Source organism: Pyxicephalus adspersus, chromosome 5 (assembly GCF_032062135.1).
Source record: "Pyxicephalus adspersus chromosome 5, UCB_Pads_2.0, whole genome shotgun sequence".
Taxonomy (NCBI): Eukaryota; Metazoa; Chordata; class Amphibia; order Anura; family Pyxicephalidae; genus Pyxicephalus; species Pyxicephalus adspersus.
Window position 1 is genome coordinate 136461349 of NC_092862.1, and position 26908 is coordinate 136488256.

At 39.5% G+C, this 26908-nt stretch overlaps 2 protein-coding genes across 3 annotated transcripts; both read right to left on the reverse strand.

Moving 5' to 3' along the window:
* Window positions 1-6381: 6381 nt before the first annotated feature.
* On the reverse strand, window positions 6382-12700 carry LOC140331641 (transcription termination factor 1, mitochondrial-like). 2 transcript variants are annotated; one of them, XM_072412830.1, is made up of 3 exons: window positions 12580-12700; window positions 10220-10274; window positions 6382-8640 (listed from the first exon to the last, which is right to left on the reverse strand). In XM_072412830.1, exon 3 carries the CDS (start codon window positions 8620-8622, stop codon window positions 7486-7488), a length of 1137 nt encoding a protein of 378 aa, XP_072268931.1. In that variant the 5' UTR covers window positions 8623-8640; window positions 10220-10274; window positions 12580-12700; the 3' UTR covers window positions 6382-7485. The 2 variants fall into 2 exon arrangements, with proteins under 2 accessions (XP_072268931.1, XP_072268932.1); XM_072412831.1 differs by lacking the exon at window positions 12580-12700 and having other exon boundaries at window positions 8943-11901.
* Window positions 12701-20068: 7368 nt separating this feature from the next.
* On the reverse strand, window positions 20069-26021 carry LOC140331642 (transcription termination factor 1, mitochondrial-like). Its single transcript, XM_072412832.1, has 2 exons — window positions 25962-26021; window positions 20069-21408 (listed from the first exon to the last, which is right to left on the reverse strand). Exon 2 carries the CDS (start codon window positions 21392-21394, stop codon window positions 20261-20263), a length of 1134 nt encoding a protein of 377 aa, XP_072268933.1. The 5' UTR covers window positions 21395-21408; window positions 25962-26021; the 3' UTR covers window positions 20069-20260.
* Between the last annotated feature and the right edge of the window lie 887 nt (window positions 26022-26908).

Genomic DNA, 26908 nt, shown 5'->3' on the forward strand with positions numbered 1-26908 from the left:
AACCTACAGTCCCTATCTCGTATGTAACCTGGGGACTAGCTGTATGAGTTGTGTTGCACAGGGACTGCAAATGCCTGCTATCAGTATACATACATTATATGATGTACACACATGTAATGATACATTAATAGATAACAAAAAACAATAATTTCAATCCCCTATATTTGCATGGAAATTATTCACCCTGCCATAAATAAAAATGAAAAAAAAGTTGAGGTATAGCTGAATTTTTTAGGACAGTTGTCAATATTTAAATGTATTTTGAGTTGGCAACCTGCTCCCATTTTTAAAAATTGATTTCCCAGTGATAATAAATTAATCCACAAAAGTAGAAGGAAAATGAATCACTTTGATTTCTTATAAATAGAAGAAAGTGTAAAATTGACAAAAATGATAAAAAAGGTAGCAAAACATTCATTTGTCTGAAATTAGCTCCATAGAAGTCTGAGAAATCCCTGAACCTGCCAATACCACAACACCGCCATTCCTCCCAGTCCCACCACATCAATAACACGAATAAAAGACAAAAATATAACATAAAAATGTATTATGTGTCTGACAATCCCAGTGAAGCCGTTTCTCATTCTTGCATGAAGTCTCCCGCCAGATTTTTGGGCTTGGATCGCATCTAAAATTACGATTCCATTCCATTGAAATTGACGTGCACAGTTCCATGTTTGTATTCTGATGGAAGAGAAATTTCTCAGTTCCATAAATCTATATTAACAAAGACCGTTTTATAAACTGCCAGTGGAAATTGGGTAGATAGGTTGGAGGCGGTGTTCTTATGATTGGCAGGGAGAGTGCGCTATAAAACCAATTCTTGAAATAGTTGGATTCAGGGGTCTGTAAAAAAATATGGGAACATCAGCCATAATGCAAATTAATCTGGCAGTGTTCTGTTTTATTAAAGGCATTTTGTTACTTCGCCTATTTAGAGGAAAGAGACAGAGCCTCCTATTTATAGAATTAGCAGGCTGGCGCAGAAGCATACGCATACTTGTGCACATTACGTTGTGCAGGGATGAGCATGTTTGCATGCAAACTCCATGGCACAGACATAAAAGCAGACAAAGGTGCAAAGTGTGCCACTGCATAATGGTCTTGGACCCTTATTAGCCAACAGGGGCTCCCACTTCTGTACAGGGGCCCCATTGTTTGCTGGGCCCACCACTGCAAGCACACATTTGCTTGATAGGCCACACTGGGACCAGATGGGCTATTTAGGGTTCAGCATGCCAATGCTTCCTGGTAGAGTGGTTTTCACCTGTCCTTTATTGGGTCTTATCCATGACCTTGGATGCTTTGTGTTGACCCAGCATATTCCTGATCTGCCTTTGGATTCGAATGTCTTCTACAGGCCTTATCCTCCTCATCTGACCTGTTCCCGCGTATAGCATGAATCAACCCATTTATTATTATTAACAGGATTTATATAACGCCAATATATTACACGGCGCTGTACATTAAATAGGGGTTGAAATGACAGACAGATACAGACTGTAACACAGGAGGACGAGAAGACCCTGCCCTGAAGAGCTTACAGTCTAGGAGGTGGGAGAAGTAACATTTGACACCATTTTCATTTGCCACTGCTTGTCTCTGACTTGGCTTGTCCATGGAAAGTGTTATTGTCTAAGCATTTGTTCTTGTACATGAGTCTGCAGTTTCAGACCTCATACCTGCCCTCCCTCGTACCCCCTATCACCTCCACTGGGGCTGAAGAAGCAAGATAGGTTACCCTCATCATCTCCAGCATCCATCAGTTACATGAATACATGATATTAATGCTTTGATGCTATTCTCCTTTGCAGTGCTCCCATTTGCTGCAAACCCTGACACCCCACCCCTGCAGAACCTGTGGAGTAATTGTGGGGATTTGTGACATCATCCAGACTCCCCAACCCTCTTTGGAGTTTAGGGTGTAAACAAGTGGCTAGCAGTCATGTGACCACACCTAAAGGAAAAGAAAAGAAGGAGAAATAAAATATTAAATAGGAAAAAGAAAGTAGGTATTTGTGTGGTTTGTGGGCTAAATTAGCATGCACCATGATGATAAAAAAACAAGAAAACACTAATGAGTACTAACATAGTTTTATATGTAATCTATAAATTCTGATGATTTTGCGAGCCAGTTGAAAAAAAATAAAAAATCCTAAAAAAAAAAACTAATGCAGCTACTACATCTACAGAATCTCTTATAAGCTTATACCTATTTATGTAATTTAAAAAATCATTTAGATCAGCATTCAATGCATTCAAATAATAAATAGGAATCATGCCATGAAGTTCTTTCTTTGGGGAGATAGCACTCTCTATCTCTCAGTTGTATGTGATGTGATGCTGTGATGTGGCCCCATTATGGCTCCTAGAGATTTCCAGAGTCTTCCCTAACATACATAAAAAGATATAATTCTCTGTTGTCACCTGGGAAAAAGGCTGCAGGTGGTAAATATTGCATATAATGTAATGCATTATAACATATATGATATTATTGCATTGCACACTAACAAATGGCTCATAAAGCAGAGCTGAAATTGGGTTTTCAAGCTTGTGCTGCCCCCTGGAGGGGTAAATGATCATTACTTTTCTACTATGGCTTACCTACAATATAAGCTAAACTATGGGGACACACTTTGGAATTGAGTTCAGGTTTTACAATTAATGGTGAATTGGAATGCTGTAGCATACAAAAACATGATAGACAAATGTCGGTTTAAACCCATTTCTTATACAACATAACTATTCTGTATCCAGCCCTCCACATATTCTAAACAAAACATGGTTCATTAGATCAGGCAAACTTTTTCCAGATCTACGGCCCAGCAATGGCACCCATATGCACATTAGGAGTGTTTTTAGGAGTGGATAGGTGAATGGTCTGGGGCTACAGAACATCATACACAGGAAGCTGTGACACATTTATAAAACATGGAATCTGACATTCCATGGTGGAGAATCTTCCAGGTCCATGTGCTTCAATGGCATTAATTGATTCTCCACCAGGGAACGTTTCAGGTAATTTCAGATTCACTGCTTTATAAATAGACCTCACTGTGTATTCTAATACTTTTCAATAAGGACCAGCATGAAGTGTTTCAGGAACAGTGCTACAGTAGCTCTTCTGTGGGTTTGCATCAAACAAACCAACCTTTCTTCCATCAATGAGCCTTGGGTGCACATACCCCTGGTGTTGTCCTTCCTTGAATCATTTTGTTTTTGTAGATAATGGGAAGATCCCATAAGATTTGCCATTTTGATAATGATCTGATCCATTACGTGAGCCATTACAATTTGGTCTTTGGTAAAGATGAATTGGCAGTGGTCACCAACCTTTCAGGCCTCACGGAACACTAAATTCATAATAATAAATCCCACGGACCATTCATACGAATTTTTTAAATAGATAAATACATTTGTAAAATAATGATCTCCCTAATGGTGCTGACAAGGACGGTGGCGGTTATGATTCATTGATCAGCTCACAGTTAAGTGAAGTATTACTGTTGTTACTATTATCATTAGTTACATTATCTTTGGTATTACTAAAGAAATGTAAAATATTTGTTTGCTTTTTCTCACTCATTATGGGTTTATTTCATTCCAATCTAAGACCAAACAGGAAATGATAGTTATCAAAGTCAAACTATCTGATGCCATTCAATATAACAGTTAAAGAAAATACACAGTTAGGTCACACCTACCTATAAGAGCATCTGAGAAATAAACAAATAAAATGAAACAATCGGATGGGAATCGGTACTGGCGGAGCGGGGTGACTGTTGTAATGGTGGAAACAATACTGAAGCGTACAGCTCGTCAACGGTTGCCTCATACAACTTAATACTACACTGACATCACGCTGTCTCCCTTGTTTTTCCGTCTCTAGTACAGTTTGTGAATTTAGTACAATATAGGCGAAGGCGAAAATTGTCATTCAGATTATAAGAATTTATTAGATTATTTTTGTTTTATTCATAAAACATAAAAATTGCAAGTTATGTCCAAATTTGTCTGTGGACCACCAAAATTTTCTCGCAGACCACTGGTTGGCGACCGCTGCATTATGGGAAGACGTCAGGCCGGTGGAGCCAACCAAAGAATCTTCTGCTAATGTCTCTGTGTCAGAACAACAGGACACCATCAGAGGTCTTGTGGAATCCATTCTTCTATACAGACAACAAGAAACTTGACTTAGTAAAGTTGTTCACATCCTTCCACATATGCATCTTTTTCTGCTTCCAAACATGTCAGGAACTGACCATTATATTCTTTTGTAGTGGCCGACCCAGCCAGCAGTGGGCCCCGATGCAGAACTTGGGGCCCTTAGGAGGACCAAAGTTAGATGAAGATGGTCCAGGGGCCTCATGCAGAAGCACACTTTGCACATCCCCATGTCCATTTCTCAATATATTCAACCCCTGCATGCTGCCAATTTAACCAGATATTACATATCTCACTTGTCAGTGGTTTTGGCCGAGTAGTGTATGTGATCAATGAGCAAAAGAAAGACAATGGGCAAAAAAAATGCTCTGACTCTACCTTCAATACCGCAGGGCAGTCAGACCCGTCTGGAGGTGTCCTGCATCAATGGTGTCCTTTGTGTTAATACAAAATACATAAAACACACAGCTGTAGTGGGGATGGGCTTTAGTCCAACATTTTGTTTTTGTTATAGTAGTGAACTTTTTGGTTTTTGGCTGTGTGTTTAATTTCCTGTTCCAAAAATGCAACAGAAAGTTAGAAAAAAAATCTCCTTAGGTGACAGAAATTACCCTCCTAGGCTATGTGCACATGCAGGAATTTTGTCGCTGGAAACAATCCTTCATGATTAGTTCCAGTGACAAATAAATGAATGAGTGGTATGGAGAGGGAAGCGGGTAGGACGAGCAAATGGCACCTGGCTGTGCTCTCCTCTATAGACACCCATCAGTCATTTCATTGATTGGCCACTGTACGTGACGGATTTTGGCCCCAGACAAACACGAGTGTTTATCTTGGGCAATGAATTTTTGAAGTGTGTGAGCAGAATTAGTCAGTTGTCCTGGAAGATTTACCCCTAATCCTTGTTCTGTGAACCATTACTTTGACAATGTGACAATATTCCCCACTACCTACAAAAGGAGTAAATCTACTGCCTGCAAACCACAAAAAAAAAATTAATTTGCAGTTTATGCAAAACTAATTATAAAAAAAAGGACTTATTACTCCCCAGAAATAAATTTAAACTGTATTAGCTTTTCTCACTTCTGGTCCCTGTGACATTAATGCAAGAGATAGGGCTGGATGATTGGTATTGAACCAGGAAAACACAGACAGCAATAAAAACGTTGGAGAGAATTCATAGTTATGTAGTTATGTAGGTTGAAAAAAGACATACCGGTACGTCCATCAAGTTCAACCACTAGGGAAAGCAATCTATAGTAGTTGCTGAAAGTACTTCCTGAGGGAGCCGATTCCACATTTTGACAGACCTTACAGTGAAGAATCCCTTCCTTATCCGGAGCTTAAACTTCTTTTCCTCCAGACGCAAAGAGTGCCCTCTTGTTCTTTGTAATGACCTTAAAGTGAATAATTGGGAAGAGAGTTCTCTATATGGACCATTTATGCCCCCTTATACGTCTCTTCTCAAGGGGGAATAGATTCAGTTCAGCTAATCTCTCCTCATAACGGAGTTCCTCCATTACTTTTATTAGTTTAGTTGTCCTTCTCTGCACTCTCTCCAATTCAACAATAACTTTTTTGTGAACTGGTGCCCAAAACTGGACTGCATATTCCAGATGTGGTCTGACCAACGCTTTGTACAGGGGCAGGATAATGTCTCCATCTCTGCAGTCTATTCCTCTTTTAATACAAGAAAGTACTTTACTAGCTTTAGATATTGCAGCTTGGCATTGGCTTTGTTCTTCAAATGACTGGGCTGTCAATATTCCTTCCAATAGAGACACATATGACAATAAATTCCTGACTGAGGCTCCTCCAAACCTCTCACTATATATAAAATAGGTAGCTGGGCTGTATTTGGCTCAATATAAACATAACTTGTTACATTTCAATATCTCATAACAGAACTGACTAAGGCTACGTACACATCAGATGATTCTCGTCCGATATTCGACTCAGGGATGATACCCGACAAGAGTGTGGCGTGTGTACAGTGCTTGTCCGACGCCGTTCATGGATCCGTCCTGGCGGATCCAAGAACATCGAACGTAATAGAAGTGAGGGGGAGAGCTCAGCAGGGTGCTGCTCAGCCGTTCCCCCCTCTCCATAGAGCAGAAGGGAGCTGGTTGTAAAACATCCTTTCCAAGGACAATTATTGAACGAGTGTTTGCAGCCTTACTTATGAAAGGTAAACAAAGAAGGAAGCAAATACTAACAAAAAAACTGACAAATTTAATTGGCTGAAATTGGTAATTAATTGTGATGCAATGGTTTACCTGTGATTAAGAAAAATAAACTTTACTTTGTCATATATATTAATAAAAGTAATTTTGCAAGAGAACATATTTTTCGTTCTTTGGTATCTTAGCATAAAATAAAATTGATTGGTCTCTTTTGCCACTGTTATCAACAAATAATTTGTAAATAAATAGGTGCTACTGAAATGCAAAAGGTTCATTTATTAAACAACCAATCAGAAAACTTGCATTGCTTCGTTTTGGCAGAAGGGGAAGTCCAATTATATTAAGGCTGGAAAAGTGAACAGTCATAAAGACAAGGATGTTGCTAAGTAAAACAGTTTTGGTAGAAGCTAACCTGTTTCTAGCATACCTCTTTACCCACCCCACAAAGCCACCAGCAGTGGAGGGACAAGGAGTACTTCTGTACTGCTCCCAGTTAAAAAAGAGCTTGACTTTTGCAATGCTGAAACTTTTAGACATAGGGAAATTGGGTTAGGAAGTTTGCCTAGGCTCAGAAATTTCGTAGGTGGTCTTGTACTGCTCAAGAATTTCAAAAAGTCAGAGCATAGGTAAGCCACCCTCAACATCACATCTGCAAAATATCAGACCTGAGCCAATAGGTATTCCAATGTCAGATGGCACGTGGGTTTGCCCAGTGTGTGCTATGCTGGACCCCCATTAAAAAAAACAGTTGGCATTTAGTGGTACTAGTTGTGCTACCCTGACTATCTAACTATCAAACTTTTAGACATGGGGGAGTTAGGTTAGGAATTTTACCAAGCTTAGAAGTTTCTGATGGTGTCCCTGTCTGCTCCTTTACTTCAAAAAGTCAGAGCATAGAAAAGCCACCCTCTACATCAAATTTCCAAATTCCCAGGGCTGAGACATTGGGTATTGCAATGTCAGATGACACACGACTTTGCCCTGTGTGTGCTATGCTGGAGCCCTAATAAAAAAAATTGTTGGCATTTAGTGGTACCAGTTGTGGTATCCTGAGCTTAGTATACAATTCCTGGACCAAGCATAGTTCTGCAAGAACTTTAAAATGAGAAACATTCTTCGTATAGAAACTCAACCCAAATTAACTTTGTTTTTCAGCCTTTGACAAGTTAGACAACCTCTCCAGCCTAGATGCAAATTTTGACTGATACAGAACCAAAACATGAAGTCCCTTTTTCTTAAAGTCATAATTAACTTGTTTTAGCGACTTGATCTTGTCTCTCAAGCTGCTCAAACTCACTTCTAATAACAAAGGAGTGTCGAGGATTTTTTTTGGATCGGCACCACAATCCAGAAGCAGGTTGATCTTGCAGGTGAAGATTTTAGGTGACAGGAGGAGGACGCTGTGGTTTTCACAAATGTATTGGGTTACATCAGCCTCCAGGCAACCCAAAGATTGCATTGTTTGTTGGATGTGTAAAATATTTTCTGTAAGGTACATATTGCATATGTTGAGGATGCAAGATGCTTCGCCTTTGAGCCAGGAGAGCAGGTGCTTGTCCCGCAAATTCAGAAGGGACTGTATTGATTCAATGTTGGCTTGCATTCTCTTGGTACTTCTTGTTAAAATAAAAATATTATTGGTGATCACTTGCCTAACAAATGTATCTGGGTCCTCCCCTCCCAAACTTACACAGAGTTCTCGAAAAAAGACCACCTTCTGTTTGTTAAGCTGAACGCTATTGGAGAACGTTCGGGGAGATTTTTCCATGAGCTGGTGTAGAATTTTTTGTGACAAGCCCAAAGACTTCAAGAAGGAAATGTTTTCTGATAACTTATCAACACCACCCGATCGGAAGAAGGACTCCGGAGAGCGTTTGATTATTGCCAACACAGCTTCGTCCGTGTTCAGGACATTTTCCCAAAGTTTCCAAACCTCAGGTAAGTCATTGCAACGGCGAGTTATTGCGTCTGGAAACCTTGATATGACACTATCAATAGTCAACTGGTCGGCCCCTTTATTCAGCAGAAAATCCTCAAGCTTTTTTTTGCACGTGGCTTTTTTGGGGATGAGTGTGCTGTACTTTCTGGCTTTTTCATCATCAATATCTTTAACCTCAGAAAGCACCACATTTTCTGTCTTTCCCTCATGGTACAAAAGTGGTTCAGAGTATGACCTCCCATAAAGTATCCTGAAAAGTCCAGGGTGCAAAAATCCCATTCCATGCGAACTTTTCACATAATGTCCGGTTATGTTAATTAGAATTTTTAGAGCCATGGTTTACAGGATGTGTTCCTGCAACAAAACAAAATGCATATTGTCAGTTCAATCCGCGTTCAGCAAGGTTTTATACAAGGCCAAAGTAAAACTGTTTGCGCCCAATAATAGGGCAATATGACTTTTGGTACTCTGCTTGCTTGGGATTACTAGATAAAAAGTGTGTGATTAATAATGAGTTTTGTTTCTTACCTTTTTTATCTGCTGGTTTTCTGAATGATTTAGAGGTTTACACATGGAACTTGATATGTGTTTAGACCATGGCCATTCTTACTGTACAATACTAAAATATTTCATATATATTGCAGCAAGTAGCTCACCATGTTTACTAAGCCAAACCTGCCCAGGTTGCAGTGGTAAAGTCACAGGTCCAGGTGAGAGATTTTTTTAAACTTATATCTGCAGGTGAAAAGAGTAAATGAATATAGGCACAGGAGAAAGGGTAATAAATGGTAAAGAGGTGGGGCAGAGAAAAGGTGATTAGTGGTGAAGTGGGCATGGTAGAAGAGGTTGCCAGTGCCAGTGACTCCTGTTATTACTGTAACCTCCTCCTCTCTGGTATTCCACTAACCTGACTCTCTCCTCTACAATCTATTATGAATGCTGCAGCCAGACTCATCCATCCTTCCCACCGCTCCTCTTCCACTGCATCTCTTTGTAGTTCTCTTCATTATCTTCCATTTCACCTGAGAATAAAATTCATCTCCTGTGCTTTGCCTCCAGATCCCTCCACAGTTATTGTCCCACTTACATTGCTGACTTGGTAAAAAAAAATACTCCCCGAGCCGCTCTCTCCGCTCCTCCAATGACCTACTAATGACTTCCTCACTCATAACCTCATTGCACGCACGGCACCCAGACTTCTCTAGAGCTGCCCCAACTCTCTGGAATTGTCTTCCCCATCCTATTCGGCTTGCTCCTACTTTCTGCTCAGCAATCAAAACCCATTTTTTCAAACTTGCCTACCCATCTTCTTGTCTTTTGAAACCACCACTACTTCCCAACACTCCATATCCCCTCCTATTGTGTGATAGTTCCCCCACCTCCTAGATTGTAAGCTCTTCTTGGCAAGGTCCTCTCCTCCTGTATCACTGTCTGTATTAGTCTGTCATTTGCAACCCCCTTTTAATGTACAGGGCTGCGTAATATGTTGGCGCTATACAAATCCTGTTTATTATTAATAATAATAATAAGATCTGTAATCTAGCGTAAAACTTCACCTTTGTACAGGAGCTTCCTGTAGTAAAGACCACTTACTTTCCATCCCTAGAAAAGTGTGAATGGCCCTAGAGCTGCCTTCTGCAGCCACCCTCCAATGGGTCCCTCCTAAAGCTCTGCTCTCCTCACTGTCTGTTCAGCATGGTGATGATGCCACTGCTACTTTTTACGAGGTAATGTATGGGTTTGCAAATTCATTAAGAGCACACACAGTTCAATTATATCCTCTGTGGCTATTGATAAATAGAAGGAAGGAAGTTTTTGTGCCTGAATTTCATCTTCAAGATAACCGTGTACAGTATGGTATAATACCAAAAAGACAGATTAAAAAAAAAATATTTACAGTTACACATTAATATATTTTTACCTATTTACTTACCTTAAAAGTGTCAACAGGGATTATAAAAATCTTTTCAAAATCCATACCTACACCCCTGCAAAAAAAGAAAGAAATGACAAGTTGTGTGGTCTGGAAATGCAGTGTTCTCCCCAGCCCCTTTTAGCCGGCCGGTACTTTTTAGTAACCACCCAACCATCAAGCTTACTACTTGATGTCCAGATCTAAGTAAAATTTTTGCCCAGCATATTAGTAGCAAAGGAAGTCTGCAGGAGAAAAGCCCTATAAAGATATCAGATAGAAATGAATGTTGCACAAACAAATACTGTATACACAACACCATATTGTCCTATGGAAAGAGGAGGGTGGGGTATGCCAGAGCGGACTGTTAAATTACCAAAATGGACCGCTGTATACATTTCAGATTTTTGCCCGAGACGAGCATGATCGTCCATCTAGAGCAGGGGTGCCCAACAGGTGGATGGCGATCTAAAGGTAGATCACAAAGGCTCCGCGATCTACTCACCCTGCCTTTCAAAATAAACTTATTAAGTCCAACTTTTTATTGTTGGTAGATCATTTTAAAAGTAGCTCCCAAGCCAAAAAAGTGTGGGCACCCCTGGTCTACAGCGACAACATCTGATGTGTATATGCAGCTTCAAGAATAAACAAAGTTTATCTCTTTATTTATCATCCCCATTGCAAAAAAAAAGCAGTTAATCGGAATTTAATGTACAATGCTGCGTAATATGTCGGTGCTATATAAATACAGTTTAATAAAAATAATCCTTGCAGTGGGTCAGGATAGGGACCAGCTACAAGGGTAAAGGTTTGTTCCCTGTGTAATTCAACTTGAAGGTCAAATTTAGGAGAGAGAAGTCAATGCTTATGAATGAGGAACATAAGCAAGTATGCAGAATTTTCACCAACACAGTGCAACACAACACACCATAGAGCATTACAGTACGTTGCAGTGTCCTACAACACATGTGCGCCTGGGAAGTTAAAATTAAAATTATGACATTTCAATGTGCTAATGCCTGGAACGCATTGCAGAAACATAGCTGTCCCAGCAAGATCTACAAGTAATAAAACTAAAAGTGGTAAGGTATGTAAAAAAATACAAAATCTGCTGCGTAAATACAAGGGATGAAAACATTTTACCCTTATTAGATAGTCTGGTATATTTTTCTATATTGTGCTGATCCTTCTCATGTCATTGGTTAAACAGCCTTAAATATAAACAGAATGTAAATACACTCTTAGATTGTAAGCTCTTCTGGGCAGGGTTTTCTCCTCCTCCTGTGACACCGTCTATATCTGTTTGTGATTTGCAACTCCTATGTACAGCGCTACATATTATGTCGGCACTATATAAATAAAGTTTACTAATATATATACACTATTTAATGCACAGCACTGCGGAATATGTTGGCACTATATAAATCCAGTTTATTATTAATATTATTAATAATAATAATAATAATATACACACACACACATACACAATTATATATACATAAACATATTATACTTGAGTTGCCCAACAATATACTTTAGAAAACATAATTGTAAAGTATTGTAAACAAAAAGAAAAAGATAATAGTATATAAACAGAACCAAAAAAGGTAAAAACACACTCAGCATTACATAGTACAAATTCAGCAGCAGATTCCTATTAACTTTCAGCCACAATTTGCAGAGCAAACACAATTTATTATTACATTCACCAAGGTGAAAATTACGAACGATTTTTGACCAATCGATCGTTTGTCGTTCGTCGTTCATTTCCAACCATAAAAATTGGAAGTGTGTACGCAGCTTTAAATATAAACAGAATGTAAATACACTCTTAGATTGTAAGCTCTTCTGGGCAGGGTTTTCTCCTTCTCCTGTGACACCATCTATATCTGTTTGTGATTTGCAATTCCTATGTACAGCGCTACATAATATGTCGGCACTATATAAATAAATTTACTAATATATATACACTATTTAATGCACAGCACTGCGGAATATGTTGGCACTATATAAATCCAGTTTATTATTAATAATAATAATAATAATAATATACATATACACACACACACACACATACATACATATACACAATTATATATACATAAATAAACATATTATACTTGAGTTGCCCAACAATCTACTTTAGCAAACATCAATGTAAAGTATTGTAAACAAAAAGAAAAAGATAATAGTATACAAACAGAACCAAAAAAGGTAAAAACACACACTCAGCTTTACATAGTACAAATTCAGCAGCAGATTCCTATTAACTTTCAGCCACAATTTGCAGAGCAAACACAATTTATTATTACATTCACCAAGGTGAAAATGAAGATCATAATCCTTGTGTTAAAGCTTTAAGGACTGATTTGCTTGTTTACCTAGATTGTAAGCTCTTCGTGGCAGACTCCTCTCCTCCTAGTGTATCACTGTTTGTATGTCTGACATTTAATGTACAGTGCTACATAATATGTTGGTGCTATATAAATCCTGTTTTTGTTATTAATAATAATACATTTCAAGAAAGTCACAGACACAAGCAAGAAGCATGCTGCACCTACCATAGATCAAGACCCCGCCCCCTCCCCCACACTGCCCATGTGCTCTACACTTCCTGGCCCATGTAACGAGGCTTCCCATTGGATGCAGTAGGTCGCCTTATGTTATTGGCTATAGCTGTGCAGCTTGCGTTGTTGTGTTTGCCTGCCTGCTGGGGCTTGTAGTTCCACAGATGTCTTCACTAGGGAGACACAGTGAGAATACTGGGGAGACCTAATGCTAAATTACAGCTTTAAGTAAAAGAAAAGAAAATAAATAGGTTGCCTTGCAAATTATTTGGCTCTGGGTACAACATATAGGATGGTTCTCTATTAAAGGGGACCTATCATCACATTTTTATTATTATGTTAAACTGGCTTTTTATTTTATTTTTTTACAAACTTCTGACCCTGCTGCAGGATACCTACATCACATATGCCAACCTTTCCGACCTCACGGACCACTAAATTCATAATTATAAATGCCATGGACCATTATTATGAATTTTTATAAAAATATAAATACATTGTAAAATAATCATCTTCCTAATGGTGCCTGATGAGGACGGTGGCGGTTCTGATTCATTGATCAGCTCAGGGTTCAGTGAAGTATTACTATTGTTACTATTATCATTAGTTACATTATCTTTGGTATTACTAAAAAAAAATCAAAATATTTGTTTGCATTTTCTTACTCATTATGGGTTTATTTCATTCCAATCTAAGACCAAACAAGAAATGATAGTTATAAAAGTCAAACTATTTGATGCCATTAAATATAACAGGTAAAGAAAATACACAGCTAAGGTCATACTTACCTAAAAGAACATCAGAGAAATAAACAAATAAAATAAAACAATCGGATGATAATCGGTATTGGCGGAGCGGGGTGACTGTTGTAATGGTGGAAACAATACTGAAGCGTACGGCTCGCAGCGGTTGCCTCATACAATTTAACACTACACTGACGTCACGCTGCGCCTCCCTTGTTTTACCATCTTTAGTACAGTTTGAGAAAATTGTCATTCAGAATATAGGAATTTATTACAATGTTACTTTTGTTTTATTATTAAAACATAAAAATTGCAAATAACGTCCAAATGTTTCTGTGGACCACCAGTATTTTCTCGGAGACCACTGGTAGCCGACCGCTGACAAATGCCAGGAGGCCACAGGCTGCTCCTGCTGCCAATGCCAGAGATTGGGCACAGCATCATCAGCTTTCCTCAAAGGGCTTCATCTCACTCATGCGTGAAATTGGTGCTCGTTTCTTTACATCAAGACACATCACTGAATCTCATGCCTGCACAGTACAGGATCAGGCGACTTTATCAAGAGAAGGGACAGGTGACATCTCTACTGCAATAAAAATAAAATCGTAAACTGGAACTAAATTTGATGGTAGGTGGTGACAGATTTAGGACCTGTCATCATTGCAACCACAGCAGCCTTCTGGTTCTGTATGTGGCACTACATATCTCTAAAATATATAGCTTATTATTATTAATATTATTATTATTATTATTATTATTAATAATAATATTAAACAGGATTTATATAGCGGCAACATATTACGCAGCGCTGTACATTCTTAGGGGTTGCAAATGACAGATACAGACAGTGACACAGGAGGAGGAGAGGTCCCTGCCCCGAACCAGGAGCCAGCAGTTTATTTTGTTAATAAAAGAGACATTGCAAATTTCGTTTGTCAATATGTACTACTTCCTAGTGACTTTTTTGAGTTTAGGTCCGCACTGAGCATGCGTGATATCGGTATCTCTTTCCCCTTGGTGGAAAAAATGCATCTTCTGCGCATGCGCAGGAAAAGCAGCCAGGAGCCTCCCGGGATGTGTGACGGAGGTATCCCAAGAGGGGCTGAACTTAAAAACAAAAAAAACATTTTTACTTTATTTAGAAGGGTTGTCTATCCTCCTGTGTAAAGTAAAAATGTTGAGTGTAGGTACGCGTTTAACAAAACTCACCTTCCTTTGCTACGGTAGCATCTTCTCCCGGTCTTCTTTTCGGCTAGGGATTCTCAGCCATGTTTATTGATCAGACTTATCTCCTGCACCGTGGTCTTCGTTAGTTCCCAGCAGCCAGGTATGCCAGTATGTGCAGCTCAGTGTACAGTATAGAAAAACATTGAACTGCAGGTAAGTTTGTTTTATTGAAGAAAAGACAGGCTTTCTCCTATAAAGAATTAAAGTTTGCAACTCTTTTTTTATAAGTTTATAAACTTTACTTCCACGTTAATACCAACATTCACTCCTGCAAGGATTTTTAAGTTTATGCATTGGAAACAAGAAGGAAAGGTTATTGTAGAAAACACATATTAGGTAGCTAGAAATAATATCAATCTGAGCGGCAGATCCTCATTACGGTTCCTTAAACAAGCACATGGCAGGACTTTTATCTTCGATTTACAAAGCAAACACTCACATTGGATTATTGTGGTCAGCAAGGTGTTAATGCATTGGGGTGGATTTGTTTGTCCTTTATTTCTCACATGAAAGCCATGCAAGCAGGAGGCATGGCATACTTATTATAGGCACAGATGCCTCCGCTACTGCCCATGTGCAAAGCAATTTCTGGCCCATGTGGGGAGGCTTCCCATTGCATGCAGACTGCAATCTCTGATTGTCTCCTTTATTAAACAATATTATTAAACAGGATTTTTATAGCTCCATCATACTAAGCAGCGCTGTACATTAAATAGGGGTTGCAAATCACAGACTAATACAGACAGTGATACAGGAGGAGGAGAGGACCCTGCCCCGAAGAGCTTACAATCTTGAGATTGCCTTTTAGTTGAAGTCATTCCCATAGCTTTGCAGCATTCACTGTTGTGGTTGTCTACCTGCTGGCTATGCTGGGGCTTGTTGTTCCATAGAAACTTTAGAGGCAAAATGAGAATATGGCAGCCATATGTATTCTGATTTATAATGTTTATAAGAAAAGGAGTGCAAACACTGAATAGGCGCAGGATGCCACTGGTCATGTGCTCACAGCAATTTTTTATAAGCATTTAAACCACTTTAAAGTTTTACATAGGTGTTTGCTTTCACATTAAAGAAGAATAAATTCTGCCTGTATTTACCTCCATTAGCTTTTTTTGCTGGTTTCGAAATCCCGATTCAGGGGCTCTGGCCATCTCAATTGGTCCAAAATATATACACACACTCTAATTTACCCCCATATATAGCATTGCTGGGCATAATATCTTTTTTTGCTTAGTATACACAAGGGGTCAGTAAACTTTTTTGGCTACTAGACCATTTTAGAAGGTCAGGAAGGAACACTAGGCCGGACCCTCCCTCGAGTCCCGCGCTGATGGCTCCGCCCCCCCACCAGGAACACCCATGAAGGGAAATCCCTCTCCTCCGCATGGCATACGGAGGAGAGGGAGTGTCCCCTTCCCCCAGCGGCGTTAATGGTAAATAGGGAAGGGAGGCATAACAAAGAGGCTCTGGAGCCATGGGTTGCCGACCCCTGGTCGGACGTTTTCACCAGTGTTTAACCTGAGGCTTTTAAAGCCCTTGTTTGAAGTCCCCATGCATTACAATGCGCTAATCTACACCAGGATGTTTCCTTCAGGCACGTTTATGAGCTTTATCTTAAACTTTGCTTGCAAAATTTAAAAAATTAAAACACAGGGTGAACTCATTGGAGGCTTTTACAAGCGTTTTCAAGCTTTTTATGAAAGCTTCCATTGAAAACAATGGGGGCTTTTATAAGCATTTTTAGCAGGACTTTGAAATCTGGAAGCCCTATTTATTATGGAGACTCCCAGATCTCCAGCACCCCACTGGGGAATTAGTACAGGAGTACAAAAAACCCCTTACTCATTCCCCAAAAGGGTTAAAATACGTGTAAAAAATAGGACAAGGCTTTAATGTTAAAATATTTTATTTTATGTGTGTTTAGTGTAACTTTTCTACTTTTACTTTTTGAAGATTCCCAGTGTGTGCAGATGAGAAGATAAAAGTTTAACAAGAAAACAATTCAGTCCATGGCATGGCATTAATATTATTATAATTATTATTATTATTATTATTATTAATAAACAGGATTTATATAGCACCAACATATTACACAGCACTGTACATTATATAGAGATTGCAAATGACAGACAGATACAGACAGTGACACAGATGGAGGAGAGGACGCTGTCCCAAAGAGTTTATAATCCAGCAGCTGTTATGTCTTCTTATGAGACTTCCTCTGCTCTGGATCTATACAAAAATGACCTAGGTACTGCAAGCAAACGATGGGGGTAAGAAAAGTGTAAAACCGTTTTTTTTTTTTTTTTTTATGGGTACATGTCACGCCTATAAAATTAACTTTTTGCAGAAAAAAATCTTTCTTGATCATTTACAGTGACAGTAAAATGAACAAGGCTCTATACACACAGTGATGTTCTGTTCTATGGAGAGGAGAGGGGGGAGAAGGAGCAGGAGACACCCCGCTGCATCTTCCCCATGAAAAACAGACATGCTGTAGACAAGCTAGTTTTTCATCTACAATTAATCACAATTGTTGGTCTCTAGTTCTAGCGGAACTAAACCCACATTGGTAATACAGTGGTTGACATTTAGCCTTTATTGCCAACTATGCACAGCACCGATTATGGCACACACTTATCTTTTTATAGGAGCCCAGATCCAGGATCTTTGCTTTCAGTTCTTCCAGTCTCCCATAATCCTCTTCAGCCATTGGGCAGCCACCAATGATGATTATGTCCTTGGCATCTACGTCTCTTCCTGGCATGGCCACCAGAGCATTGAAGGTTTTTCTTTGCAATCCACTTTTACGAAAAGTCTGATCTTTGGCGGGCAACTTGACTCTTACAGTACTGCTTGATCTTTTTACCTTTGCACAGCAACTCTTCAGGCTTCTGGACCATTGGTTAACCCTTGGGTCCGCTTGACTTGGATTGAGATTTGGATCTTCATCAAGCCTCTCCAGAATCCTCTGGTTGATCATTTATTTTATAGAGATTGTTCAATTTACATCATTCTCTTCATGTGGCACGTCTCTATATTCCATTAAGGAAGCAGATTTGCAAAACGCATAGGGCACTTAGACTTTCTCACTCCTCCTGAATATTGTGTGTAATGAATACATACCTGTATCAAATACTCAGCCTTCAATACTACAAAGTTCCCTATTATACTCAAGAATTTCTGTACATTTGTATGCACATTTTATATATTTTATAATAAATGCTCTATGTTTGCAATTGCCTCTAAATCCCCTCACTTTTGTTGGTGTACTTGAATGCTAAACCTAAACACGTTTTTACATCTCATGTACATGAGGAGGGTGGTATAAGGATTATTACCCTGATATTACTACTAGGGAGGAGAAACCTATTCATTACACTTTTACCAAAAACCCTTATCACCTGCTTTTGTATTTTTAGGGTTAGTGCCACTCTAATAGTAGGTGAAGGGTCCGGGAGCGTATAAGCAGAGCTTGCAATGGGAGTCCATTAATGCTCAATTCAGGAGACTGTAATCCAAGTCAAGGAGTAATAAAGTGTATGTAAACCATAACAATGAACTTTTCCCCCAAAATCAGTCTGGTAAATTTTTTATCTCTTCGATGAGTGCAAAAAAAGTACCTGTGTGATCATTTGACGGTTAGGTTAAATTGAATCTTCAGTTTTTACTTACTAGTTTTACTACCATTTTTTTTGTCATTCTTTCTCTTCCCCTGTTCTCCCCTATGTTTCTCCCATACCCCTTCTATTCCCTTTCCTGTAGTCTTTCCCTGCCCCAAATTGCAACAGTATTTGTCTATAAAGTTGATATATTTCCTATGTAATTACATGGATACTTATTTTCTATATGTGTCACTTATGTGTTAATATATTGTTGAAACTTAATAAAACAATTGGAACAAAAAAGTACCTGTGGAGCCCAGAAGAAAACCAGTGAGCTGTAACTCACAGCTAAAGCAGCAAAATTCAGTTCCCATCCAGAGAGTTCCACTGAAATATTTTTTTTGGCTGCTAGTTGTCCTCATTCTGATAGCCAGAATTCTGCATTTTCCTAATAAATAACCTATTATATTTTATATCCTATTAATATTTTATTCATTCCAAACATATTTTGTATACATTATAAAAAGTAGATATCCTTAAAAAAACGTAAGTGAAGCCAGATCCCCTGGTTATAGACAACCCAGCTTACCAAGGGTTTCCTTGCAGGTCATTATGGGTCATGAGGCCCCCTATATCTTTTCTGCTGCACTTAATGGCCCCTATGAAGTCTGTAAAGGGTGGGGGGTCAGTTCCGTAATTTTCTGATCTCACCATCAACCTACTTTTGTGAGTGCAGACTTTAGCCACCCTTGTCCAATGTGACAGTGTTCTAGTCTGGCACCGGGTACTCAGGTCCCGAGCATGTCATTATTGCAGCATCAATTGTTTCTCCATACCTGGAAGTAAAAGGAACCTAACCTAGTGGTAGCAAGGACTGGGCCAATAACCCTACAGTGTCCATAACGCATAGTGGGGGGGGTAGGCTTGGCTTGGGGATGAGCAAGGAGGGAGAGGTTTTGTATATAATCCTTCAAAGGCTCTTTTACCAGTACAGCAAGTGAGCATTTGCACTGTAGTAGAGCAAAAATGTTAAGGGCAGAAAGAACAGGTAAAAATATAGAGGAAAATGAATTATAAAGAGACAATAAATAATAATAAATACACAATCATCCCTGATCACCACCAGTCAATAGAGATCCTGACCACTCTTTATCTTAGTGATGGGCTTACAGCTTTAGGTACAATAGTAGGTACAAGCTTGCTGGTATTCTGTTCGTTCTCCTCATTGGCTGCTGGGTATTGGCGATGGTCCCACAAACCAATGGTTACACTGACCAATCTTCATTTTGTCAACAGGTTTACAGCAATTTTAAGAAGCAGCTATGAGTGCAATATCTTTACACAATAGGCAACAGGAAAAGCCAATTGAGATTTACCTTGCTTCAGTTTGGACATTCCAAATCTAAATTTTTGACCTAAGTGCAGCCAAATTTAAAGCATACCTAAACTCAGAATTTTCACTTTACATAAAAGGGTAGACAACCCTTTTATTTAAAGTAAAAATTCTGCTTGTGTTTTTTTTTTTAAGTGCAACACCCTTTGTCACACATGCGCAGTGAGATTGGCAAGTATTTTCCCAATCTAAGCCGGCGCATTGTGGGTTCGGGTTACGTAGGAAAAGGATTGAAGGTAAGAGTGATTTTTTTGAGTTTACTTCCCCTTTAAACCTACCTGTCAGGAAATAAAACCCCAAACTTAATCCCACAATATGAAGCATAAATCCACCTATTAGTTTGTCTTAATTTTTTTTATTGAAATAAAATCTTTCTCCATTATTTTGGACCAATATTTTGTCTATTCATGAACAATAAAACATGTCATCATGATAATAATAAAGTAGGGCTTAAACATCAATTTTGTTTCCCTGACGCTTTTGTGCGCCATCGATCTGTTTCCAATGATTCATACCAATAAAACCCGTTATCGTTTGTCCTTTGAATTAACAAATTTTTCTACCCTTGACTTGTACCTAGTTTTGCTTACAAGCAACAATCCGATTCCAAAAGTCTGAAAATCATATTCATGTTTCAGCAGCTCTTCAATCCTACTTTGTAATGTGGCAGTGCTCATTTCAAGCACCCTAGGGGTCTTCAAGATTTGGTGTACCTTTATATCGTACTTCAACAGCAGATCAATCTTGGTGTTAAAGTTTCCAGGGGACAGGTAGAGTACCCGAGGAAACTCCAATATAGAACTGATAATCTCTTCTTCCAAACAGCCCAGAGACTGGAGCTTTTTCTGCATATTGTCAAAGTTCTTAGTGATATAAGTGTTCCCTAGATCCAGAATCCCAAAGCCATGAGATTGGATCCAGTCCAGTATCTCCGAATCTGGTATCTTCAGAATGGTTTGGATCATCTCGATATTAGCTTGGATCCGTCTGGTACTTCTGCTTAAGAGATATATTTTCTTTGAGATGAGCGTCCTTGCAAACTCCTGAGGATTGTTGCCACCGAATGAAGAGCACAAATTTTGTAAAAACTCCACCATAGCTTGGTTCAGCGTCACACGGTTTGAAAACGTCCTAGGAGCCTTGGCCATCAACTGAGTGACAATTTTTGGAGGCAGGCCCTGGGAACTGAGATAGGAGATGTTCTCATTCAAGTTCTCAAGGTCGCTCGATCGGAAAAAAGATTCAGGAGAACGCACCAGGGTCTGTAGGACCTGAAGGTCTGTCTTCAAGATGCTTTTCCAGATTTCCCATGTAGCCTGCAGGTTTTCTGATGGACGCATGATCGCGCGAGGGTACCTGGAAAGGACACTGTCAATGGTTTCTTCAAGGACACCTTTTTTCCGAAGGAACATTCTAACCTGGTCTCCATGGTTAGCCTTGGTTCGGACGGCAGCTTGGGGTTTACTTGTCTTTGCAGCATCTACATTAGCAATGGCCACATTCTCACTCTCTGCTTTCACCCCATAGTTGGAGACTTGTTCAGTATGGAGCAATTTCCAAACTACATTCCTGAGTTCAGGTTTGGGGAAGTTTTTATTTCCTGCACATTTGAGGTGACTCCAAAAGTGGCTACTTGTGCTGATCAGCACTTTCAGAGCCATTATTTAGCATACACCTGCAGAGAAAGAAAAACAGTAATGTTATACCAGGAGATAAAAAAGTGTCTTGTTATCTTCTTCTAGCAAAAACTAAGTGAGCAAATGACACATCCCTGCCATGCCCCCTTTTATAGACTATAAAAAGGAAAAAATGATTTTCATTGCAATCTATTTTTCCATTACATAAATCGCTCAAAATGATAATAGGAATAATTTATAAGCTGGGTAAAGGTTTATTGCAAAAAATGTGCATAATTATATAGAGGTTTATTTATCTACCTGAAAGTAGAATTAAACCCCCGATACTCACCTAACCCACGTTTTGTTGCAAGGGGCAGCCATCTTACTTTCTTCCTGGAGATAATCTTTGACCATCTTGAGTTGCCATCCTGGGATGTCATTTATTCATTCCCCTCACATGCAAGGAAAGCCAGAATTGCAGACTTTCTCTGGCAACCAATGCGAATGAAGCGCAGGAAAAGTTGACAGCTGGGTGGCAATCAGGCAGGTAAGAACAGCTACTGCAGAAGGGGCATCACCTGTCCCCTTCTTACAATACACACCTGTCTGATCACCAAAGTGGGACAACTGTGGAAAGATGGACAGCAATATCTCAAAAAGGGGACCTCCAAATCAGGTGGGGTTACTTTAGTATACTTTGAATGAAGTAGTCCTAATGCCCCTCTCCCCTACACTGACCCTACATTAAAGCCTTTAACAGGCATTAGATGGATGTCAGATTACTGTTGCTGGAAAATATCTCACCGCAAAAGGATCAGTGATTAGAGGATTTTAACAAACCACACCAAGCTTATATACCAAAAGAAAAACTGAGTTTACAGAATTGTATTACATAGATACTCATTTATACATTGCTATTAAAAATAAATCATTTTTATTTCAACACTTGAATAAAACATGTTAAAACATCAGACAAACCAAGCAAGTTTAAAATACCTTTTATTTTACATATCATGGATTGCATCCTCCTCACTACATACACACAATTGCTTTAACTCGGCAAAACAGATTACAACTATGCTAACATGCAGTTGCGACGCATTTCACAGATCAGGGTTTGCTTCATCAGGTTAAGGGAGGTGCATATCATTCATCAGCCGGGATACAGCCAGCTGAATTGCTGAGGACATTCCCTCAGGAACATACACAGAATCTTCAGCTGGCTATTTTGTTTTTAAAATCGTCACGAGGTGCTTTAGATTATTCTCTTCATCCCATCAGAAAATTCAACATCCAGTACAAAGGGTTTTGGAAAACATATATGAGTCCAGCTGTTGTGTGGTGTCCCTGTTTAATGGGGTGTATCATCCCCCTCTTCCCTTTCTGACCTCTACTTGCTGTCCGCTGTCTTATGGACAGGATTTAGATGTACAATATAAAATCTCATGCTGATGAATAATATTCACCTCCCTTAAAGTGATGAAGCAGACCCTGATCTGTGAAACGTGTCACAACTGCATATTAGCATAATTGGAATCTGTTCCACAGAGTTCAAACAACTGTGTATGTATGTAGTAGAGGAGGTTGCAATCCATGATACGTATAATAGGAGGTCTTTTAAACCTGTTTGGTTTGTCTGATGTTTTGTACATGTTTTAATCAAGTATTGAAATAAAAAATATTTAATTTTTAATAGTAATGTAATAATGAATATATATTTAATACCATTAAAACTCCTAAAACTGTTTTTTGGCTAGTAAATATCTTTTGTGATTATTTGCAGTGACAGGAGGTTGAACGAGCGCTGATGCCACGGCACTGTTCTATTCTATAGAGAGGGAAGGTGGAAGGACAAGCAAGTGGCACCCTGATGTACTTTGCTCCAAAGAAAAACACGGTGATCATTCTTAATTGTCGTTCATCAATCCTCCAGGGGAGATTGAGGAACGATATTAGCAAACCGCTGTATACACGATTGATTTTTCCCTGAGACAAGCAAATGGGTTTGTCTCTGACAACAATCATATGACTTGTCTATGTAACCTAAAGCAGAAAAACAAAAAAACTCTTTATATTCACAGATCCGTCTATCCCTGTCCCACGTCAGGTCACCCTGGAATCCTCCTTCATCCCGGCACCGCCATCTTCTTTGCCTTTCTTCTGCCTACATCACCGGATCTCCCCATTGAAGAAAAAGCTCCTTCTGTGCATGCCCGAGATCAGGCATGAGCAGAATTGGGCAGCCAGAAGCCTCCTGGGAGGGTTTAAAACCCCTCCAAAAAAAGGCAATGTGTACCTTATATAATAGGGTTATCTACCCTTTTATGTAAGGTAAAAATTTTAGTATAAGTCGGCTTTAACCTACCCCCCTCTCCACAGTTTGGTACTTACTGACATCCAGGCACCGGATCAGTAGATTGCTTAACCTCCCTAGAGGTAACCCCCAGTGTGACTCGGGGTAGAAAAAAGTTGCTAAAAGTGGTATCCCCGAGTTACGCTCGGGGTAGGTTAACCTATGGGAAGGTTAGTAAATACAGAGCTTACCTGATCCGCCGGCATCCCGCGCCATCCATCGCCGCGATCTCTGTCTTCTTTCTTCTTCCTCCGGCCGGCTTCTGCACACGATGAGTCACCGGGGAGTTCCCGGTGACGTCGGTGCGTGTGTACGTTGCCGGCGGGGTGGGAAATTAAAAATCCATTTGTGTTGCATTCAATACAAAATAACTGTATTGAATGCAATACATTGAATTTATATGTGTAAAAGCAGTACATTGTTTTCAAGAACATTTATTTTACAATATATAAATTAGTATGAGTATAATTTTTTTAAATACATAGATTTTTTAATTTATTCAATTTATTATTTTGACATGATTTTGTGACTATTATATATGACTATTATATTATACTGTAAAATAAATTTTCATGAAAAATAATGTACCGCTTTTAGACATATAAAACTGGAAAGAAATGAACCGCTAGGGAGGTTAAATCTCCCGGCATTCAGCAGCCTGCACAGTACAGCCCTATTGGCTTTTATTGGATTCTATCTATTCTCATGTATATAATTGGGAAATAGCTTTTAGATGTGAATAGAAGAATACTGCATCGGCAGGAAATCGGCAGGAAAACTGTGCAGGATGTGAACAATCGGCAGACTTGGTGTCTGGACCCAACAATTGTTGCACCTCTGTGTTCATTAATTCATTATTGCATCTAATATTATATGTCAGCAGTAAAGGTAACTGAACTTGGCCCGGTTTTACCTCTTGCAATGCAGGAACAACAGAGCTGGAGTGGAAGAAGAATAAGAAGCCATACAGTTCAGTGTTCTCCCTAGGCCCTTTTACGCGGGTGCACCACCCGCCACTTTTCAGTAACCACCCAGCTGTTTTTGGATGGTTACTGAAGAATTGGGTCACAATACAGGAGCTGCCACCCGCCTACAATTTCTTCCCACCCAGCTCAAAAAAAAATGTCTGGGTTGAGCACTGCAGTTCAACGGAATGACAAAGCGGAGTGACAGTGAAAGAGATTGTGCTCTTCATTGTGCTGCTGCTTCTGTCCAAGGCAGGTTCAGGATAACCTGGGCTCAGTAAAAGTGATCTAAATGATGCTGGCTATCAGACTAGAGACATCTATTGGCAGAAATAAATACTGCAGAGGTATTTTTGGATTGACAGTTAATATTGCAGCTGTCAGATGTGGTGCATGTTTTGGTGCAGAGGCAACCCAATAAAATGAATGGGCTCCCTATTGCAACACATTGTACTGCACAGCTGCAGCGGACAGGGACACAGCGCACATAGAATAACAGTTAGGGAGTTGTAGAGAGAGAAAGTTCCTCCAAATCAAGGATAGTTAGGAGTATGAAGAGGGGAAGTCTCTCTAAATTAGGAGCAATTGGGAGGTATGAAAAGGGACAGTCTCTCTAAATCAAGGACAGGTGGGGGTATGAAGAGGGACAGTCCCTCCAAATCAAGGGCAGATGGGGGGTATGAAGGGGGACAGTCCCTCTACACCAAGGACAGGTGGGGGTATGAAGAGGGATAGTCTCTCCAAATCAGGGGCAGTTGGGGGGTATGAAGGGGAACAGTCCCTCTAAATTAAGGACAGTTGGGAGGTATAAAGAGGGCCAGTCCCTCTAAATTAAGGACAGTTGGGGGGGGCGGGGGGGTTGGTTATGAAGAGGGACAGTCCCTCTAAATTAGGGGCAGTTGGGATGTATGAAAAGGGGCAGTTCCTACAAATCAGGGGCAGTCGGGGGTATGAAGAGGGACAGTCTCTCCAAATCAGGGGCAGTTGGGGGTATGAAGGGGGACAGTCCCTCTAAATTAAGGACAGTTGGGGGTATGAAGGGGGACAGTCCCTCTAAAATAAGGACAGTTGGGGGGGTATGAAGAGGGAGAGTCCCTCTGTATCAGGGGCAGATGGGAGGAGGGGCAGATGTTAGGTATGAGGAGGGCAGTCTGGAGGAATGAATGACCTTAGCAATATATTCCTAGACAGACGGAAGTCAGATGGATTACCCTGCAGCCTCTAGCAGTTTCTATACATGGCTATACATTGTAATGTGACTTTTCTACAACAGAGGATACAAATATCTCACCGCGATCATAGCTCTCCAGCTCTCACATGCGCACACAGCGCTTCCTCGACACATTGTAACAAAACCACAGGATTGGCTGATGAGCTGTGCGCTGTGATTGGCTGCTGGGTCTCACTGTGTGGATAGCCACGCCTCCCTGTAATGAGCATGTGCAGATGTTCTTTGCTCGCACACATGCTGACCATAATGATAACTGTGTATGTGCTGATCAGTAATCTCAATGTCAGTTCTGATCATATTCAGATTTTCTAAAGAGAACACCAAAACTGCAAACAAAAAACATAAAAATCCTTGCATTTCTAAATATGTTAGGAAATGTGATTGCAGATTCTTACCTGCTTCTGTTCTGCAAGTTGTTGTATTTATATTGAGTTACTGAGCAGCATTTTGAAGATCTGCTGGCTGCAATGAAATTATCTGAGCTATTCTTGTAATAAGCAATAAGGAAAATCACAGGAAACACATCAAGCTGGAAATCTGCAGACAGGATTGTGATAGAGATGCTTTAATATTATTATTATTATTATAATATATTGTACATTGCACATGTATATCCTTTAATGCTCAGCTTTAATAATATTATTATTATTATTATTATTATTATATATTGTACATTGCCCTTCAATGCTTAGCCACATGTCATTAGAAAAACACAAAGAAGAAATCCAGCAAGACAAAACAAACATTTAAAACACATTATCAGAGACCCCTTGTATTTTGTTTGTTTATTTTTTATTTTATTTTTTGGGGGGGTTTTTTTATGTGATCTTCAATATAATTATTTACAGCTGCTGCAAATCTCGTGGTATATTTCTGCATTGTCCCAGTGCTGCACAGCTATGTTCTTTGATGATTCCTCAGGACGTGTCACCGGCACATAATCAGAAAACCTTTTTTTGTTAATATTATTATTATTATTATTATTAATAATAATAATATTAAAAATG

What these genes read in the sequence shown, in the direction of transcription:
- LOC140331641 (XM_072412830.1), bottom strand. Translation starts at nt 8,622, where the DNA reads ATGGCTCTAAAAATTCTAATTAACATAACCGGACATTATGTGAAAAGT.
- LOC140331642 (XM_072412832.1), bottom strand. Translation starts at nt 21,394, where the DNA reads ATGGCTCTGAAAGTGCTGATCAGCACAAGTAGCCACTTTTGGAGTCAC.